The sequence below is a fragment of the Bos taurus genome, chromosome 2, assembly GCF_002263795.3.
Source record: "Bos taurus isolate L1 Dominette 01449 registration number 42190680 breed Hereford chromosome 2, ARS-UCD2.0, whole genome shotgun sequence".
Taxonomy (NCBI): domain Eukaryota; kingdom Metazoa; phylum Chordata; class Mammalia; order Artiodactyla; family Bovidae; genus Bos; species Bos taurus.
Genome location: NC_037329.1, coordinates 19,385,603 through 19,406,907, shown reverse-complemented (window position 1 = coordinate 19,406,907; position 21,305 = coordinate 19,385,603). Strand labels below are relative to the sequence as shown.

Here is a 21,305-nt window from a genome sequence, read left to right as displayed (position 1 = left end):
TAGCATTACAATATTTTTATCATGTCTTTGTTGATAGAAATATCAAATTATATTATAATATATTATTATATTGATAAAATATATTGGTTCTTTGTAGTTAACACCCAACAATTTAAGACTTTGCCTATATAATGAACACTTTAAAAATATTTACATTATCTTTTTTTAATTGAAGATATTTTAGAAATCACATTTTTCATTTTGTAGTTAAAGATAACAAATTCAGTTTCAGAGGACAGAATTTGATCCTTTTGCTATTGAATTATTAAAAGCTTTATCAAAGTTAAGCATATTTGATAGACTGCTACCTTTAGTACTGCTAAAGCATGTAATTTGTTTTAATCCTTTTTACAGTTACTTAAGGGCCACAAATTATAAGTACACATCTTAATATACTTATTTGCATGTTTATATCTAGTTTTAATTATAAAAAAGCATCATACTGTGTTTAATCGGCTCTTTAAACTATGTTATCAATACATTACCATGTATATGAGCATAGATTTGTATCACTAGTTTTAAAAACTGCATATAATTCTCTTTCATTGATAATTTGTGATTTAGTAATTCCCTATAAAAAGTATTTAAGTTATTTTTTATTTAAAAATTATGGAAATAAATAAAGGGAAAAATATCCTTTGTAGTAATTTCTTTAGCATACATCTTTGATCATTTTCTTTGGGTAAGTTCCCAGAGTTTGAATTGTTGGATCAAGCATGTTTTTATGTCTTTGGACCCTTATAGCCAAGTTGCTCTTTAGAAATCTTGTGCCATTTGACAATCTTACTAGCACTATGAGAATGTTTATTTTACTAGACCTTTTATTTATGTTTTTGTCATATAATTTTATATTTCTTTGTTAGTAAATGTAAACTTTTAAAATGTCCTATTGGCAATTTTTCTTTTTATTGTGTAAATAGTTTATTTACATCCTTTGTTCATTTCCTTCAACAATACATACTCTATTTTTATTTATCACATCCTAACAATGTGTTGGGTTTTACCTAACCATTTCTGAGTCAGATCTGAGGAACATATTTTGATTGACTCTCTCCCGACAATGATTTTCTCACATGTGTGAGACATATCTCACACATATCTCTCCTCCTCTTTTTAACTCAGTCACATCTCCCTCTTCATCCCAATTTTGGTATGATCAGAATTAATACTTCATTCTTTTCTACTGAGTGGATAAAGTAGATAAGTTGAAGGTGGGAATAAGACAAGAATAAATCTTTTCTTAGAATGCTAAGCATGTAAACAATGCTTGACGTGCATAATGGTGCTTCATAAATGTTAAATGAGTGAAAGAATGAACCCATTAAAATATGATCATTGCATATTTTTCCTGTTCTTTAGTTCTTTACCACATGGACAACCCTAGAGTAACTTTGGTTTAAAGAAATTGTTTTTCAATTTTTAAGACTGTGAATATTCCTAGACCAATAACAATCTTAGAATATTTTTTCCCTCTTTTAAACTTACATAAAATTTATTTTTAGTCTAATAATTACTAAAAGATATTAGAATTCTGAAGGGAATCACCATTTGTCACTTAAACCAATATTTTAAAAATAGTGTTTTATATAAATATATAGGGTGTGTGTACCCACACAAACAACATTCACTGACAGACATCTAGAATTTACATCATGCATTGTATTAAACAGGTGGTTCATATAAAAATGGTAACACCTAGAGGTATAATAGAAAAAAGCTGTCAAGGACCTCGAATGTCAACAGGCCCTGATATCCATCACTTCATCATGGGATCTGAAGGTAAATATAACTGCATATTTATTATGAAAAAATACAGGTTAGTGATTCAACTTTGTAAAAATTTGTGATATTGTGATATCAGATTTTTGAAAGAAAGACATGTTTTGTATATTTAAAGAAAGGTGTTTTTTTAAGTTTTATTACTTTAATTTAGTACTTCATAAATTTTTATTATGAGAACATCTTATTAAACTTTCTCCTGCATTTTGCTTTTTTATGGTTTTAGAACCAGCTTAGTCCTTTTGGTGTTATTTTATTTTTCTTTTAGAAATATATTTTAGAAATATATTTTGTTTTAGAAATATGTTTTTCTTTTTGAATCAGTTTTAGCAGGAGTAGTTGTTAGGGTTTAAAATGGTTTGCTATAATATTTTATGGTGTGATTTTTCTAATCTCTGAATTATCAAGAAGAAAGGATTAATAAAGTATTATCTTATTGTCTTTTGTCTTTCTATAATTTTATCTTTTGTTATTTGCTACTTGGTGTTTTAAGAAGTGGAATTTAAAATTCTTATCTCTTCAAACTTCTTGGTCTTTTATTTTTTTCGCTTAAGTCATGTCCTTTGCTTGGTTACTTAATACTGGGTAGGTTAGAATATAGTTTTTCATTTTATGCAAAACATTTAATTTCTGTATCTATTAGAAAAAGAACCAAAAACTAACCTTCCTTCTGGTTTGCAAACTGTTATGTAGGCACTGAATTTTATGGGTAAGGTGAAGTTAGGCATATTTTTCAGTTCTTAGGATGGTAGAGGGGGATAGTTATCCTTTAAATTTAGAGAAATAAAGTGTTTCTATATTACCAGAGGAACTCATTAGTAATGTCAGAAGGTAGTACAAGTTGTCAAAAAGATTTTCAAAACATATAGCTATATTCATGGATAAAAGAGCACTTACAATAAGGGTTTTTAGGGCATAATTCTAACTTCTGATGGTAGCATCAAGGAAAAAATTACAAATTATGTGTCTTAGTAATATACTGAAAGTCACCTATTAAGTTATGATGACCAATGGTAATAGCCTAGATATTTTTCATGATAATTAGTGACAAACTTTTGTCAAGGTATTTCACCAATTTACTCTTACTCTTTTTCTAGCAAACAGGTCAGTGTACTATTAGATGGAAAAACAGAACTGCAGTTTTGACGAGAAAAACAAAATGTTAAATTCCTTTAAAATAATAGAGTTCTCTAAAAAGTATAATTTTTGGAACTTCTCATATTAATGCATCATCTAAGAGTTAACTGAAAAAAATACAACTTTCTCCCATTAAATGTCAAATTGAATAATAGGTATTAAAACTGATAATTATTAGTTTTACTGTTGGTATATAGATAGTTGGAGTCAACCCTATAAATTATCTTTTCAAGTAACCACATCAGACATTTTTTTCTTCCATCAATTAGCATTTTAAAAATTCTGATTGCTAGGTACTGTGCTGGAACACTCAAGGACACAAGTAATAATTGACCATTATTAATAGAATAAGATAAATTCTATGATAGACATAAACAGAAGAGAAATACAGACAAAGGTCATATAGATGGGAGCTTAGGCAGATTTCCTTTGAGGGGTCGTGCCTAAAATGGTCCTTCAAGAGTGATAAGGAGGAAATAATTCTAGACAGTTGCAGGAATAGGTGGGGAGGGAGTTGCCCTGCAGAGAGAACTGCATGTGAGCAGATTTACAAGTGAGAAAGTGCTGTGTCTGCCTTGTGAAGGTGCCAGGTTTTCAGTACAACTGAAATATAAGATTTAATTTTAGGGTGGAGTGGACTGTAGATTAGGGTGGAGTGGTAAGGATTACAGGGGATTACAAGAGATAATCTGGTCTTTTATCCCTTTTAAAATAGTTTGAACTTTATCCAAAACACTGGGCTGCCTCCTACCTCAATAGTAAATTATTATATGAATTTAAGGAGAGCAAACTTATTACAATAAACTGTATATCTTTGCTTACTTTTTAAAAAGCATATGTACTAGGGTACATTACTGTATTTAAATGAGATTGCAGAATGCCATACTGATTTAAGAGCATGAACTGTGAAATCTTTCAGACTTGGATTTTAGTCCTGGTTTCACCACTTATATTTTTGTGACTGTGTAAATTAGGTGATTCTCTGTGCCCAATGTCCTCAGCTGTAAAATGGGGATAATAGAAGTATCTGTATTCATAAGCCTTTTGGGAGGGTCAGATGAGATTATGCCACACAGTTTATAAGCAGATAGTAAGTACTCAGAAAATGTTAAATTTATTACTATTGTGGCTCTTCATTATTTTTGCATCAGTGATCTTTGTAAGTATATTTGTGGTCCCTGGTCACCATTTCTGTATGTATTTGAATATAGAGTCATCTTACTATAGGCCAGGAGACAGCTTGATTGAGAAGGTAAACTTCTGTGAAATCATATTCTTTAACAGTACTGTGCTTTCTGCTATTTTGAACTATCTCATAATCTCCTGCCTTAAATTTGAATCATACACTTTTCCTTGAGCTTTAGAAAGTATTTTCTTTTGCTGTAGTTAAATCATTTGATGACAGCCTTGAAAACATTATGTTTGTGTTAGTTGCTCAGTTGTATCCGACTCTTTGCGACCCCATGGACTGTGGCCCGCCAGGCTCCTCTGTCCATGGAATTCTCCAAGCAGGAATTCTGGATTGAGTTGTCATTCCCTTCTCCAGATCTTCCCAACCCAGGGATCAAACCCGGTCTCCTACATTGCAGGCAGATTCTTTACAGTCCGAGCCATGAGGGAAGTCATCTGATGACAACCTTGAAAGCATTACTGTTATAAAAAACCTATTTCCCCCTATCCTACTAAGTTCCACATGTGACTAACCAAGTTAAGTTTAATGTTTTTGTCTTGTTTTGTGTTATGAATTTTTCATAATTATTTTTTGGATAAGCAGCTTCCTCCCATTTTATATATTATATAAATTGATCAATATAATTAAAAATATAATAAAGCATTTGAAATGTTTTTTATTCTTTTCCTATATATGGAATTTACTAGTAATTTATAATGACTTGCTCTTTTATTTGAAAAATGGCTTAAAAGCACATTTTTATTTTTAACTCATTGCCCACCCTTGTTTTAGTCTTTGCTCTAAAATGAAATGGATGAAATACTTACTGTTGGTTCTTCTGTGTCACTTTACTTCATCTTTTGGTTAAATAAAGCTCATCTTTTAGTAGATTTCCTCAGGAAAGGCACATTTGTATATCCCATGAGTTCTGGAATCTTCTTAACTATTTTCTGTGGCCTTGATACTTGCATGACAGCTTGAGTGACTTTCATGGGTCACACATTCTTTCCTTGTTTAAATACTATACCACTGTTGCTTTGGTTTTCTGTGCTGTTTTGAGGAATCTGATGCCAATTCTCTTGCCATTTTGCCTAGAGGCACTGAGAGTGGTGGTGGTGGTGTTGTTTTTCATTAAAGTTTATGTTACTTTTGCTCTGGTATCCAGGGGACCCTTTCTGTGTGTATATGCTGGTCTTCTTTTATTTCTGTAAAGGTTTTTGGGGGACTGTAGTGTTGAGTAGTAGGATTTTGGAGCACAGTTCCCCCTTCCCTGCAGTGTTTTGATTTTTCTTTTGCAGGGATACCAATTATATGTTTGTCTGAGTTTCTTTGCTTGTTTGCCATTTCAGCCATGATTTTGCAAACTTTTCCCCTCAGCTTCTTTCTTAATATCATTTTCATTCACTTGGTTATTTTCTTGCTTTTCTTCAATGCCCTCTATTAAGTTTTCATTTGAGTCTATTGTTTTTCCTCCTTGTAACCTAGTCTTCATTTTTGTTGTTCTGTTTCTTCCCTGAGTTTGGTCATCTTTTATTTCATTTCTTCTTGTTTTTTGTCCATTTATGTTTTTAGTGTTTATATTTCTAATTCAAGTGTTTTTTTTATATCCTCAAATGCTTATTTGACAATATTGAATTGAGTTTGAAAAGTTGTGTTATGGTTTTCTCCAGGATTGTTGTTTGTTTTGTTGGCCGGGGGCGGTAGGGGGGGGCGACGGCAATCTCATCAGTGGAAAAGCTTTTATTTGCGTTTTCTGACCTTTCGTAGTAGTTTTATTTGGGTTTGGTTTGCTTTTTCTCTGTTCCTGTTTATTGCCTGGAAAGCCCCCTACTTTGAGTGTTCTGTTCTCTCTTTTGTGCTGTTTGCTTCATGAATGGTGGTGTTTTTAGCCATGACATATCTTGTTTTTTATTTCTTTCATATCTTTAATTTTTCTCCTAATTTTAGTCTTTCCCTTCACTACCTTGTCTCCAAGGAATACTACACTACTTTCAGTTGATGCTTCTTTGAAAATACTTCCCCTGCTTCTCCAAGGGTATCATTTCTGGTTCCATCTTCACACCCCTCCAGGGTTATGGAGAGCCAGGGTTATGGATTAGATTATCAAGATTTATATAGTATTCGGGTTTATTGTTGCACTTTTTCTTTCTGGGGTTGATTTTGTGTCTGCCTCCTTTAAGTCCTCTGCTGCTTTTATTCTTTCTCAAGGAGTCTTAACGAGTCTTTCTTGAGTCTTCTAACCCTCCTCAACCACCACTCCTCACCCCTTACTCACTTTCTACTTGTAGCAGCTGGAAGATTATAAAAGGTCTGTTGGAATTTTTACTTTTTATCTATACTTAGGAATAATTTGAAGATTATAGTATATGTTGTTTCCTTTTAATACTAAAGTATCTGTCCTATGTGGTTTTCTTTGTTTTCCTTATTGATTTTCATGTTGAGGGTGGGGAGGAGTAGATTGAGAATCAAATGACTACTATTTTTCTCAGTCCTGAAGTCATCTGAAGGTATATTTTCAGATTATGAAAGATTTTATTTACTTCAAGCAAATACTTGCATTTTTATTAGATAGTAGTTGAAGCTTTCAGTTTTCTTAACATTATGTTTGAAACTGTAAAACAGGAAATTCTTAAATTTACAGCAGCATACTTTTATTGAAAAAGAAAAGTGAATGACATCTATGATGTCACTTAGCTATGGAGTTGTTTACAATTATATAAAATGGGTATAAAATATTACTATAATGTGCAAATAATCAAGTGATAGATAATCTTAAGTAGTTTTATATCATTCCACTGACATAAAATTCCCAGAGCAAAAGAATCAATAAATAATAAAGCTCAATAAAATAATCAGTAAGCCTAACAGAAATGAGCCTTTTGATGAAGTGAATTTAGATGTAAACTGTTTTAATTGGATTAATTTGAATATAGATCTGTGTGGAAGAACTGCCCTGAGTCAGAGTGCATTGGGGACTTGGATAGAGTTTCCTTTTAAAGTGGGGACCCCTTCAACCCCTACCTCCTGCTGCAGAACTCATAGCTAAATAGTTGCACAGACATGCCTTGGTCATTTCATTAATCTTGCAACAGTGCAAAGTCTCATTTTACTAATTTTTATTTTTTAATCTTACTTAGTGTTGCAGTGGGTTTTACTGCTTTAGAGTACCTACTATACATATGAGGCAATACAGCTGTACAGAAATTTAGGGCATGGTCACTGCTTACCTAATACCTAGAATTTTGATGTAAAATTAGAATTTTAAAGTTTGCTAATGTTTTGTATGTGTGTGTGTAAACTTTTTGAGCAAGTAATTACATGTACATAACTCCTTGTTTAAAAAGATGACTCTGAAGTTTCCTTTGTTTTATTGAGATAGAATTTACACACTTCACCCATTTAAATTTTACAAAATTTACCCATTTAAAATGTATCCCTTAGAAGGGATAGTTCCTAGGGTTAGTGTTTGAGATTTTTTTCTGAGCTTAGGAGAGGTTCTTCCCACTGTTCCCCCTGGTTTTACTGAACAATAATTGACATGTATCACTGCATACGTTTAAAGTGTACAGCATGATGGTTTGATTTACATGTATTGTGAAATGATTACCATAGTAGGTTTAGTTAATATCCATCATCTCATATAGATACAACAAAAAGAAAAGGAAAAAGAAAACTTGTCCTTGTAATAACTCTGGATCTACTTTCTTAACAACTTTCCTGTATATCATACAGCAGTGTTAACTGTGGTCCTTATGTTGTACATTACATTCCTGATACTTATTTATCTTATAACTGAAACTTTATACCTTTTGACCACTTCAATTCTTTCTTCCCCTGCCCTCGGTAACCATAAGTCTGATGTCTTTTCTATAAGTTTGCTGTATGTTTATTGTTTATTTTTATTAGATTCCACATGCAAGTGAGATCATATCTATTTTTAATTCAGGTGTTAAACAGGCCAATCTTGCAGAGCTGTTGTGATTTACAAATCAAAATAGGTTTGTATTTGCTGTTTGAGTAGGAAATCATTTGTATGTGTGACAAGCATAATGTTGTATAATATAGTTTACTTTTTGTGGATTCATAGTAGTTTTTAACCTTGTATTATGTATTGATATTTTAGGTATATTATAAATTTATTGGAATCATTGTTTCTTGTGATATTTTTAACATTTCTAGTGTTATAATTAAGTTCTACAATTTCAGATTTCCCTTTTGTTCTTTGTTTCATGATTCTCAGAGAATTTACTTAATATTATTAGAAATAATTTATATCATTTGTACATTAGAAAGCACTGATTTGAAAAGCTTGGCTTTTTGAATACATTATTTTTAACCATGGTTATTCAAATATTTTAGCATAGATGTTTAAATCATATAGTTATATTTAACTTGTTTTTTTCCTCTCTGATTTGTCCTCCACTCCTCTGTGTGATAAAGAAAAGGATATATGTTTCATTAATGGTCCTCTTGTGCTAGCTATTTATGATAACTGATAACTTTTTTGTCTCTGAAATATTTGGGGTTTTTGTTCGTTTGTTTCTTTTTAGGACATCTGAATACTGTCTTTGTCTTTTCTTTTTATGAATTCTTAGGGAAAAAAGGCAAAGTGTGATAGTCTAATTTCTTCTGTCATCTTAAATGACATAGAAAATATCATCTTAAATTCTCATAGAAAATTAGGTTCTTTTTGCCCCAGTAAATTGTCATAATAAAAATAGGCTCAAATATCAAAATATACCTTTGTTTGAATGCATATGAGGTATGCAAACCTGTTGCTTTTAAGATTTTTTAAAAAATTTTAACAGGTTTTATACTTTAAAAACTATTTTAAATTGACCTTCTTGGAGAAAGGTTGCCTTAAAATGTTTTAAAATATTTATACATAACTAAGAAAAATGTATTCCAAAGACCTCTTTTAAGAAATTATAAAATTTGCTTAGTTGTTTTTCTAGGAAGACTTGAGTAGCCATTATTCCCCATATAGAATAGATTAAATAGATTTAAATATGAGTAATAGAATAAATTATTAGAATAAATAGATAAAATAATTTTAAATATGATTTAGAAAATTGGCATGTGATATATTGGATATTCCCCCTTCTTTTTCAGGAACTCTTGGTGTGATAACAGAAGCTACAATAAAAATCAGACCAATTCCTGAATACCAAAAGTATGGCTCAGTAGCTTTCCCTAATTTTGAACAAGGAGTAGCCTGTTTAAGAGAAATTGCAAAACAGGTAAAAACAAAAACAAAACCCCACCCATATATTATATTTTAAAAATTCTATTGCATAATTGATTTTGCTATGTCACATATAATCTTCATATTTAGTTGTGTTATATTTGTGGTTTTTACCCAGTTCTGTATGGAAAGGTAATGTTGTAAAATCATTCCTTTCAGTTCAGTTGCTATTTCTTTCCGTAATTATACACCTATTTCTTGATTTAAAGAATGCTATTTGATTTTAAGCCAAGGTAAGGTATGTACCTGGGTTGACGGCTTCAAATGAATTCTGCCTTTTATTGAATGTTTTCTCAGGTTATTTTTGGGTAAGATATTTTGTGATTAATTGAAGTAATGTTGCATTTTTCTTAAATTAAGATATTTATTGAAATTAAAATAAATGGCTGAATATCAATGGCCCCCCAAAATAGAAATTAAATATATGTAATCAAACTTCATCAGTTCTTAGAATGTACTGCTACTAGGCCTTACTTGTTTATAATATTACCTAAGCTGTATCTTAAGTAACATAGTATAGTATATAGGAATATAACATATTTAGATATAAGCTAAGAAGAATTCCCACTTTCTCCTTTTTTGAAAAAAGGAATATATTGTCAAGGAATATATTGTTTTGAGTAAATGATGCCAAGTAATCTTATTTCTGTGTTTAGTTATATGTATTATTTTGGAAATTCTTGCATTTCTTTAGATATTTGGTCAATGGTTTGAGCTATAATGATTTGTGAAAAAATTTTATTTCAACATTTCCTAGCAGGGAGAAGGTCCAGCCTCTTCTTGCTTTCTCTGAACTCATAGAATTCTTTAATACTTGCCATCAGCTATACCCACTTGAATTTTGAGTGCAAGGGAGCTCTCTTATGTGTGTGTGAGAGAGAGAGAGATATAGGTCAGCTTCCTGGTATCCAGAATAGGATGGAGGGAGGATCTGATGAGGAAAAGGAGTGGTATCTGGCAAGTGCTCCATATTCATTGTGGACTTCATAAGGTACTGGACCTTACCTTCCTATCATCCCAAGAGAACCAAACCACTATTAATGTTTTAAAGAAATAAAATAAGTTAAAAAAATGTTATATTTCCCCACATATTTACCATTGCCAGTGTTCTTTTTCCATTCACTCAATCTTGTCTTCTGAGACAGTCGTTCTTAGAATTTCCCACTTTAAAAAGTCCAACTGTGTGATCACCTAATCTAACAGTTGACAAGGGTAATTTTTATAATCCCTGGTAGCTTCAGTTGCTTGTCGTTGGATTTCTTCTTCTCTTCTCAAGATTTAGCCATAGGCTGCTTGATGTTGGTTGTCTTACCCTTAGGTGAAGGGAGAGTTTTAAAAGAAGCGTGTGTAGTCTTGGAGTGAACATTCTTGAACTCGTAGTGGGTTACTTTGGTGATGTTAACGCAGAGGTGAATGTTGTTGAAATGCTTACATAAGAGCTCCTAATTCATTCAGACTTCAAGGATATTATGTTATGGTCAGAGAGCTAAAATATATAAGTATTATGCTATGTTTACTAAAATAATGAGATGGCAATAATCTTTATTATAAGTGAAATTATCGAGTAGAGGAGTGGAAATAAGTTTAAGAATAAATATTTGAGCACGGAGCAGTAAAGTTCTGTGTTCTGATAACTTGTCGCTAAAACCTTCCATCACTTAAAGGCCAAGGCCATCTTTAAATTTAAGATACCCCAGGTATTAAGAAGCAAAAGCAGTGCTTGAAGAGCCTTATGGTTTTTTTGCTTGTGAATTCATACCTAGAAGAATGGGAAACTAGGGGGTTTTTGTTATTCTTTATTTTTAAGAAAATAACCATAAATTCACCATTTAAAATCAAAATCAAATAAAATGTTTTCCATAAATAGATTGTATTTTCTGATTAATTTCAAATCTTCCTTAGTGAGATTTTTTTTTTATTCTAATGTTTTTACTTTGTACTGTAGTTTATTCTTTGCATTAAGTACTTTAATTTATATTCACTTTTCATCTTACTCAAGCTTGACTATATCCCCTCCAAGAAGAGCTTTATTATTAAAGATACAGTCTATATTGTCTCTCTCATTCAGATTTTCAGTGGTATGTTTTTAACTGGCCATTGTTGCCTGTTGCCTCCATTTTTTTTTGGTAAAGTAACTATGGATGCCAAATTAGATTTTTAAAAATAATTATAGAATTTATGAAATTAGTCAAATTTGTTTGTATTTTCAATAAAAGATTTTAATGAGGTTACACTCTATGTTGGCCAGCTCCACCCCTCACAATGTCTCCACTCTGCAGAACACAGATTTAGTAGACTTGATCTTCGGAATAGAAGTAGACGTATTTTATGCTTGAGTGCTCTATTGCTTTTCCATATTACAAATACTCAAATGTAATTCTGTCTTAGGTTTCATTAATGAGAAATGGTGTACAAATTTGTCAAAATCCTGAACTTTTAATTTCACTAAAATTGGAAGTTAATTAAACATAAATAGTTGGTGGAATTTGATGCAGTTTTTGTTACAATTTAATATATTCCTGATAGAAAGTAACAGATAAAAGCCACTTGGGCTAATAAAAGGCAGGTGGTGAGGTTTTTCTTCATCATTGAGTAAGTCAATAAAAATTGCTCTTTAAAAAAAAAAAATTGCTTGGGTATTCACAATATGACCATAATCTAAATTCACTATAGAAAACTGTATTGGAGGTATCTCTCTCTCCCTCTCTCTCTCTCTCTCTCTCTCGATAAATAAAGGTAATGGTTGATTGAAATGTTCTTTCCACTCTAAAGTTTTAATAATTTTGTTCTGTATAATTAGTAATAGCAATTTTTAGAGACAAAAGTACTATGTAACTGGAAAGCTTGCCTTACTTGAAACTGATTGAAAAGCCTAGATAGGTATTTCATTCTCAAATATTGCTCTTATGAATGAAACAACGGCTGAGAGTAGTCAATGGGATTTGGAGATATTCCACTATTTGGGGAACCTGCATTTTTACTCTTGTTATACTGCACATATAGAGGGACATTAATATCTATCTGCCTTTCCTGGAAATGAGTAAGTGTATTATGGTTTACACACATTTTATATTAGTTTATAGAGTATGCAAACTGCATGTGTCAAGAATAGTACTGTATGCTGCCCTGCCTTGTAACAGTATTTTCACACAGAAAAAGTGAGAAAATGATCAGGTTTTGGCACTAGTCGTTGTTCAATTTGTGATTGGAAAGTTCAGTTGATAGCAAGAGAACTAAGATCCATTAAAATAGATGGTACATGGTTTACGATTGTGCCAAATTCTTGATTGAATAATGAGTTGGCTGCTTGTAATTCCTCACTGTCATTTCATAGCATTTCCATTTTTGCACTATTTGCAGACTCAAGTTGCATTTGAAATGGGAAACTGTATGTTGGTTGAGTATCTTTTGGAAAGGAGTGGACGTGATTGTTCACAAATAGCCAAGTGCGCTCTGTGTATATTTTTTATCACTATTCTTACTGAAGGAAATGAATTAAGCAACTTTATACTGGCAGCAGCAGGATTCTATTAAGGTCGCTCATCTGATCTTTGTCCATGGGAGGAATTGCCCTCTTGCAGTACTTCAGTGCCTTGTGAGGAGCTAGAAAGGAAGATTTAGTGTAAGATTAATGTGATTCTGCCTCATAAGTGGCAGTCCAGTAGAATCTCCAGCTTTACTCAGTAGATGGGTAAAGTGGCTTTTACGATTTTCTCAGAGAATAGATTTCCTACAGTAGCCTCTCAAGGGGGGAAAGTTGTGTTTTTTAATCAGAATATTAGTGTCATGTGATATTTTTCTGTTTTGTTTTAAAATGACAAGTATCTTTTTACAAGATGTGAAGGGAACACTGAGTGTTGAAACAAGTTCAAAAGCAGTTTTTAAAGTTTGGGATCTTCCCCCCATCCCCTGCCAATAAAAACTTAAGCATACCTCATGATATTGAGAGAGGACCAGTTTGTTTCATTATGAGGAAACATTGTGTATGTGTGCATGGATTAGTACGAATTCCTCCAAAAACTATTTCTCAGTATCAGAACTAGGTTTTTAGAATTACAGATTAAAAGATAGCTTTTTTTTTTTCCTTTTGAGGATGGTGGCATTTTCTACCTGCCATCACTTTTATTTTAAACAATTTTACCCTGATAGTATTTTTTTCTAGTGAATTTATACTGTAATTTCATAAGATATACATCATTCTTTTCTAACACTTCAGACTGTTAAATTCTGAATTGTTCTGTTTTCAACTTGATTTATCCTGTAGGGGTTCAAATAAATTGAAAGGAGTTAGGTTCAGCACTTAACACTGTAAAACATTTAAAGCTTATTTATATTCAGTGATAATTCTTGGAAGATGGTTACATATAGAAAATGAGATTGTTATTTTAAATCGTTTTTTTGATGTCATGTTTTTGTCCTTCTGAAGCAGAGAGAATAACCTAGCAAAATGCTTGGTTAACTGGAGTCTTTATTATGTCATCCAGCAAAATGTATCAAACTTGAGGATAGTTAGGAGACATGCTGTAATCACTTCACTGTTGCTAAACTGCAGATGTAAAGTTACCACCAGGAGACTGTTTGGCATTAACATTTGGCCTTTCCCTTAAGTAACTGGAAGGAGATATCTATCTTGCATTATGTATTTGTTTCATTCTTTAAAACCAAGAGATAATTCTTTTGTTAAAAGAGTTCTTGTTTACAATGTAGACCCCTAGCTGTAAGCCTGTATATCATTTCCAACAGGACTAACCAGTTTACCAGTAGCCTTAAATATTGCATGGTTTCATCTGTGGTGTCAGTTCTGATACATTAGTCAGAGGAAGAAATAATTTTGTCTACATTTTAAGCTTTTATACCTAGGAATTTGTATTTAAGAGAATTCTCTTCTTTATATATCCTTGTTTGAACTTATAAAAATTAACGTATTGATTATGTGCATGCAAAGTCACTTCAGTCGTATCTGACTTTGTGACCTGTGGACTGTAGCCTGCCAGGTTCCTCTGTCCATGGGATTCTCCAGGCAAGAATACTGGAGTGGATTGCCATTTCCTTTTCCAGGGGATCTTCCCAATATATTATTTAAATTAATATTAATTATTTTATTGTGAGTTTTTCTGTGAGAGAGTATGCTTTTAACTTTATTTCTAACACAGTACAGTTGATATTATGTAAATTAAACAGACATAGTTCCTGTCTTGTAATAGTCACCAAAGGTAAAATTTTCTGTATTTGATAAAATTTTCTGTACTTAAATGTTTCTATAACTGTGTTCAAGGGGTTTGGTATTGAAGCATTAACTTCTGATATAGTGTGGATTAGCAGACTATCTCCAGAATAGTTTTAAGGCTCAGGAACTTGGGCCATTCTATAGTCTATACTGGGCTTCCCTGGTGGCTCAGAGGTTAAAGCATCTGCCTGCAATGCAGGAGACCTGGGTTCGATCCCTGGGTCGGGAAGATCCCTGGAAAAGGAAATGGCAACCCACTCCAATATTCTTGCCTGGAGAATCCCATGGACGGAGGAGCCTGGAGGGCTACAGTCCACGGGGTCCCAAAGAGTGGGACATGACTGAGCGACTTCACGTTCACTTTCAGAATCTATACTGAACGTTTGATTTACTCCTTGGAGGAAAAAACCTTTTTGGTTCAAAGGATTCATTTTTTAACCTAGATACCAGTGCTTTATGAAGTTAGAAGAAATCAGGTAGACAAATGAAACTTGTTAATACTGAATTTCTTTAGCTGGTAACTAGTAAACTAAGATACCTCTTCTAACAGAATGTCTCATCTGAAGTGCAAGTTCTGTTTTTCCCTGTGACAAGGAAGAAATACGACTTAGTTCCTTGAAAACAAAATTTGCAGAAAACTTTTGATGTATTTCTTACAGGGACTATTTTTCAGAAAAAGTGGTTAGATTGAGAAAGAGTTTGCTTTTTAAGTTGTCGGGAATTCTGTTAAATAAGATTAGAGTGGTTGTTTTTTTTTTATTTTTCAAGTTATATATTCAAGTAAATTCCTGGTTGTAGCATCATTAAAGGGAAGAAGTTGCCAGCAACTGGACTTAGTGAATCTTATACCCATGCTTTGAAGTCAGGTTATTTATTTCTTCTTTGCTTAGATACAACAAAGATATGGATATTTCTTTGTTAGTCCATACTGGGTTTCCTGTATCTTTTTAGACTATTTACTAAGGATAAAGTACAGATCAGGTGTCATAGACATGAGTTTGAGCCAACTCCGGGAGATAGTGAAGGACAGGGAAGCCTGGTATGCTGCATGCAGTCTGTGGGGTCACAAAGAGTTGGACTCGACTTAGGTACTGAACAACAACAGGTGTCATGAGAGATTTTAGTCAGAGCGCATTTATCATAATAAGAATGAAATCAGTTTATTTCATTAATTCCACTTAAAGTAAGCCGTTTTTGTTTGAGTGTTCCTTAAGTGCCCTGAATGTATCATTTACCCAACATTAAAGTTACTTGGGGAAAATATTCCCCCTCAGGTTAGTTCTGATCACCTACCACCAGGGGTCACTTTAACTCAAGGACCCCTTTTCTTCTTGCCTTGTCTATGGAATATTCTAGCAGAGTGTAATTGAATAGCATGAGTATGAACTTAGAGCTCAAATTCTCAAAATCATCGGAATTTATGATGTCTTTAACTATTAAAGGAGATGTTTTGAGTTTTTCTTAACTTACCAAAGTAGTTGTATAGCAATTGAAACATAATCCAGTCTTAACTATAGATATAGTAACTCAGCTTGCATGTTGTTCTTTAAGAATAGTAATACTGTTTTGCTCTTTTGATTACAAGCACTCCTATTTAATTAGGATGTCATGATTTAAAATGTTTTGACTTAAAATTCTAAGAAACTTTTCCTCCTTTGTAGTTTTAGAATGCTGAATAGTGATTTACAAATTATCAATTGCCAGAGAATCTAAAGTAGTCTTGCTATGTTTTAATCTGAGTGTCTTTGCTTATGAGAATTTACTTGTGACAATAACTGAAAAACTCTATTCACTGACTTTTTAAAAAATGTGCCACTGTTAAAACATGAGATTTAATAAAGCTATTGGTTTGATTTTGATAATTAAAAAAAAAAAACACTTGAAATTGAATTTAGTATTTATCATTCAAAAAGCTTTCTTTAGCTTTTTATTCTTTTGGATAGTATTAGTCTGCAACCATTCACTTTGCTTCAGTATGAATAGGAACCGTGGATGACTGACTAGTTTATATGACTCAGCTGTCAAGTTAAAATCATGTTTAGTATAATTGAATATCAGTTGCTATATGTAGCAAGTACCCTGAAACAAGTTTCATACTATTTTTTTTCAACTTTTTAATTTGAAAATTTTAAGCATACAGAAACTTTGAAAGAATTTCAAAGTTGCAGTGACCACCTGCATATTCATCTAATATATACAAAAAATACTAACTCTTTGCTCTGTTTTATATACTTGTGTATTTTTCCCTGACCATTTGAAATTAAGTTGCATTATGATGTTTGGCTTCTGAATACTTTAGCATATGTCTTCTGAAAATAAAGGTGTTCTTATGTCATGTCTAGGAAGATCAGCAATAATTTTTTCCTTGTATTTTTTATTAATTTTTAAATCTCTATATAAATTTTAAAGATTGCTTTCCATTATAGCTCTTACAAAGCATTGGCTATATTCCCATGTTATACATCCAATGCGTCCTTGAACCTATCTTACCCAGTAGTTTGTGCCTCCCACTTCTCCACCTCTGTTTCACCTCCTCCCAGCTGATAACCACTAATTTGTTCTCTATTATGAGTCCAGAAGTAATTTCTTAATCCCATCTAGTATTATTCTATAATCAATTATTCCAGTTGTCCCCAAAATGTATTTTGTGGTTAGTCTTTTCAAACTAAGATTTCATCAAGGCCTACATATCATATTTTAGTTGTTTGAGATTGAATTCCACTAGTTTACTATAAATGTAATATATTAATCCTTTTTTCATTTTCCGATATATGTGTGCCTATGTGGGGTGTTTTCATTATTATCACCTGCTATAAATACAGGTGGAATAGAATCTGGGTGGCAGTAAGAGGTAGAACTTACAGGTCATTGGTAGGAGTTTAAGTTTTCTTTTTTTTAATAAAACTGAGTTCTTTCTTACATTTTACTGGTGTGCTTAAGCCTAAACATATAAATATGTATGTTAAGTGATATTCTGTTTCTTTTATGAAGAAAAGAAATTTTGTCTCCTCAGGTTTTGTATGTTTTATTCAAAGTTGATGTGCCTGTTTTAATAAAAACATTTCAGGAAAATTGATTTTCCTTCAGTAGTTTGGAAACTGGTAATGTTTTTAGAAGCACTAACTCAACTACAAAGATACCTTTATACCAAGATTTGAAAGTACTCAGATTGTCGATTTTTATTTTATAAATATTATACTTTATCAATACTACAAAATAGCAAATAAGTGGGTTTTCATGTAATTTTTCTTTCAAATATGACTTTAAAGCTCTGCGTGAAAGTGTGTTTACCTGTTATGTTTTATTTTTTGAGGCTATGTGGTTTATTTGAAATATTATTCATCTAGCAGTCAGAATATCTTGGTCCTAGTTCTACCTTACTCTTTTACAATCATCTAACCTCAGGCAAGTCTTTAATCCCTGTGGTTCTTATGTTCTCATCTGTAAAATGGCGGTAATATGAGTTCTGCTACTTTGACAAGGTTGTTTCTTATATCAAATAAAGACATGAAAGTGGCTTGTACACAATAGGATTCTATAAAATATAAGGCAATAGGTTATTGTTATGCTAAGTATATAAAATTACCTGGTATTGTTCGTTAGATTTGGCAGTGACTTTTTAAAAATATAGATTATATTATCCCTTTACTATCAAGGGCGAGTAAATAAATTATGCGTGCGTGCGTGCGTGCTCAGTCGTGTCCAACTCTTTGCAACCCATGGACTGTAGATTGCCAGGCTCCTCAGTCCATTGGATTTTCCAGGCAAGAATACTGGAGTTGGTTGCCATTTCCTCCTCCAGGAGATTTTCCCAACCCAGGGATCAAATCTGCATCTCCTGTTTCTCCTGCATTGCTGGCAAATTCTTTACTGCTTAAGCCATAGGGGAAGTCTCATGCATTGGTAGGCAGATTCTTCACCATCTGAGCCACCAGGGAAGTCCAATTAAATTATACAATATCCAAAATAAGAACCTAATCATTTTGTTGTGTAAAATAAAATATATATTATGAATGGTTTTATAAAATTAAGTATTCGTTCAGTTAAAAGCACATAATCGCAAAAATGTTATAGCACAGTTAAGGTATAAAAGTTTTGTTCTTTCGAATGATTCTCATAAATTTTAACATTGTGTTAATACAAATTTATTGATAAATGTTATTCAGGAGATAAATGTTTAAAAACTCTGTCAGTCAAAATTTTGTAGTCTGAAAGCAGCTTCATTTAAAAAAATTTTTAAAATGTGTCTGTATTTGTTTGTCTGCACTGGGTCTTAGATGTGGCATGCAGGATCTAGTTCCCTAACCAGGGATCAAACCCAGGCCCCAGGCATTGGGAGCATTGAGTCTTAGCCAGTGGACTACCAGGGAAGTCCCTGAAAGCAGCTTCTTGGTGGAAGTTTAACCATATTAAAAAGTTCCATAGAATATAAAAATCAAGTTTAGAGTGAAGCTCACTTTAGTTCTGTGGGAAAACTGTAGCTAATTTAAACCTTGTTAGTGTTTGTATGATAGTGTAGCATCACAGAATTTATATGAATATTTCCTTTTGTCATTTCTCTTTCCTGCAGCTTTCACTGTGTGTCTAGACTAACATAACACTGGTGTAGATATCTTAGATACATAATATTATGCTTCAGATTTTGTTGCTGTTTTCATCCAGGTAACCTTGAAAGAATTCTGGACATTGAGAGTTTTTCTATTTAAAATGAATAGAAACAAGTCCTAGAGTTATCTATGAAGACATCACAGTTAAATTTTTAAAGTAGGTTGCCTCACATAAACACCGCCGTCTCCCTCATTTTAGCAGAGTATACGAGTCTAATGACACATTATAGTTCATAAATGGCATAATACTCTAGGCTTGATTTTAGTCCTATAAATTTTCTACTTTGTTTTAAAATAATCCACTCTGAAGGCTAATACTTGCGTTAGGTATAGCTATTTCCACAGGTCTTTTCTGAGGATTTAGCAGATGTTGCAAATAAAGATCTGGCAACATATGTATGTATGTATGCATTATATACATAGATTTCTCCTCTCCACATGTTTTATAGAAGCATTTAATGTTTTATTTGTTGTCATAAAATTATATAAAAAATTAAGATTTTTTTCCCCATATGTATCTTTAGGAATTAAGCTCTTGATCTCAAATACAAAAAGGTGACTTTCATTTTCTAACTGTTTAGACTCTTTACCATATTAACTTTGTATCACGTTTTTTTCTCTTTAAAACAGAGATGTGCTCCTGCATCTATTCGCCTAATGGACAACGAGCAGTTTCATTTTGGTGAGTAAGGAATGGTGCTTTTAAAATCAGCACTCTAAGCCACAAAAATTTATGAAACACCAGTTATGTGCCAGAAGGAAGACTTGAGTGCAGAGCTGGAAAAATAAATGTCATAGCTCCTAGTCTTCAGGAAGCTGTCAGTCTAATGAGGACAGATAATTATATAAATGAATAAGTGCAGGAGTATTAGATGATATGAAAGACTGTACTGAATACCCTGGGGTGCAAATGAAGTAGGTGGATCCTACTTGATTTTGCATAAGATTGGGGTAGAGAGTGGGGAAAGCCTTCTTGAAGGAGTCATGCTTAAACTAAATCTTAAAACGTGAATAAAAGTTTGCCTGAGACCATCTCTTCTTTCTTACCAAATTTTTCTTCACTTGTCAACTAAAAATATGGTATCATAAACCTCTGAAGTGTTTGAACTTCAGATCATTCAGTGTGACTCAAAAAGAGGCTAATGTGAGTGCGGTTACAGAAGATAAAGCCGAATGGGTAGACTAGGGCTTTGCAGGATAGATTTGGGTTTTCTCTTGTCCACAGAGGGAAATCTTTGTAGAGGGAATAGAATAAATCAGCTTTACATCTTAGAAAGCTCATTCTGTTAGCATTATGCAGAATAGATTAGAATCGTGCAAATGTGGAGGAGGAGTTTAAAGGTTTAAAGAGGCAAATATTGAGGGCTAAAACTTGTTTAAGGCAGTAGCAATGGAGATGGAAAGTAAGGAATAGATTTTCCAAAGGACAGTTTGCCAACTGGATGTGGAATGTTAAATAAAGGGAAGCATTTAGGGCAACTCCTGATATCTGATTGATTGATTAATTGGATGCATTGAATAATAGTCTAGAAGAAGAAATGATGATTCTGGGGAAAAGACATTACAATGGGTTGTGTTTAAGGTGCCCATGGGATATTTGGGTGGAGAATTCAGTAACAGTTAACCATGTTTCTCTTTCTTCCTATTTTGCTTGGAGTCTTAAACTTTCTAACACAATTTATTATCTTACCGATTTTAGTTTTATTGCTTTTGAGTTTTTCTATATGCTGAAATTTATTTTTTTATCTAGTGTAGTATATTTATAAAATTTATTTATTTATGAAATTTAGTTTGGGATTTAAGTTTATAGAATTTAAGTACCCTCAAAATAGTCCTAGAATGATTGCTCAATAATAATTACTAGAGGCTGTTAGGCAGGCTTTTGTTTGGTCTAAGAGTAGCTTAAATTTTTATTTAGCGAAGAATGATTATCGTAATTATATAGAAATTGAACTAAGGAATTCAGATTGACAACATAGAAAATGTTTTAAAATCATAAGTCACAGCTTTCATTTTTTTTTTCCTTTTTTCTTTAAATTGGAGGATAATTGCTTTACAATATTGTGTTGGTTCTGCCATGTATCAACATGAGTCAGCCATAGGTATACATATGTCCCCTTTCCTAAGTCACAGCTTTCA

General features: G+C 32.4%; 1 protein-coding gene across 7 annotated transcripts in view; it reads left to right on the top strand.

The window, feature by feature from the left end:
• Positions 1-21,305, top strand: part of AGPS (alkylglycerone phosphate synthase) — a 139,561-nt gene that overhangs the window by 61,336 nt on the left and 56,920 nt on the right. For all 7 annotated transcript variants that reach the window (XR_009491137.1, XR_009491136.1, XR_009491139.1 and 4 more), the window contains 3 exon segments: positions 1,671-1,779; positions 9,200-9,327; positions 19,797-19,848. Coding sequence is in view for 4 of the 7 variants with exons in the window: in XM_059876460.1 (XP_059732443.1) it covers positions 1,671-1,779; positions 9,200-9,327; positions 19,797-19,848 (289 nt within the window). In the remaining 3 variants the exon portion in view is untranslated.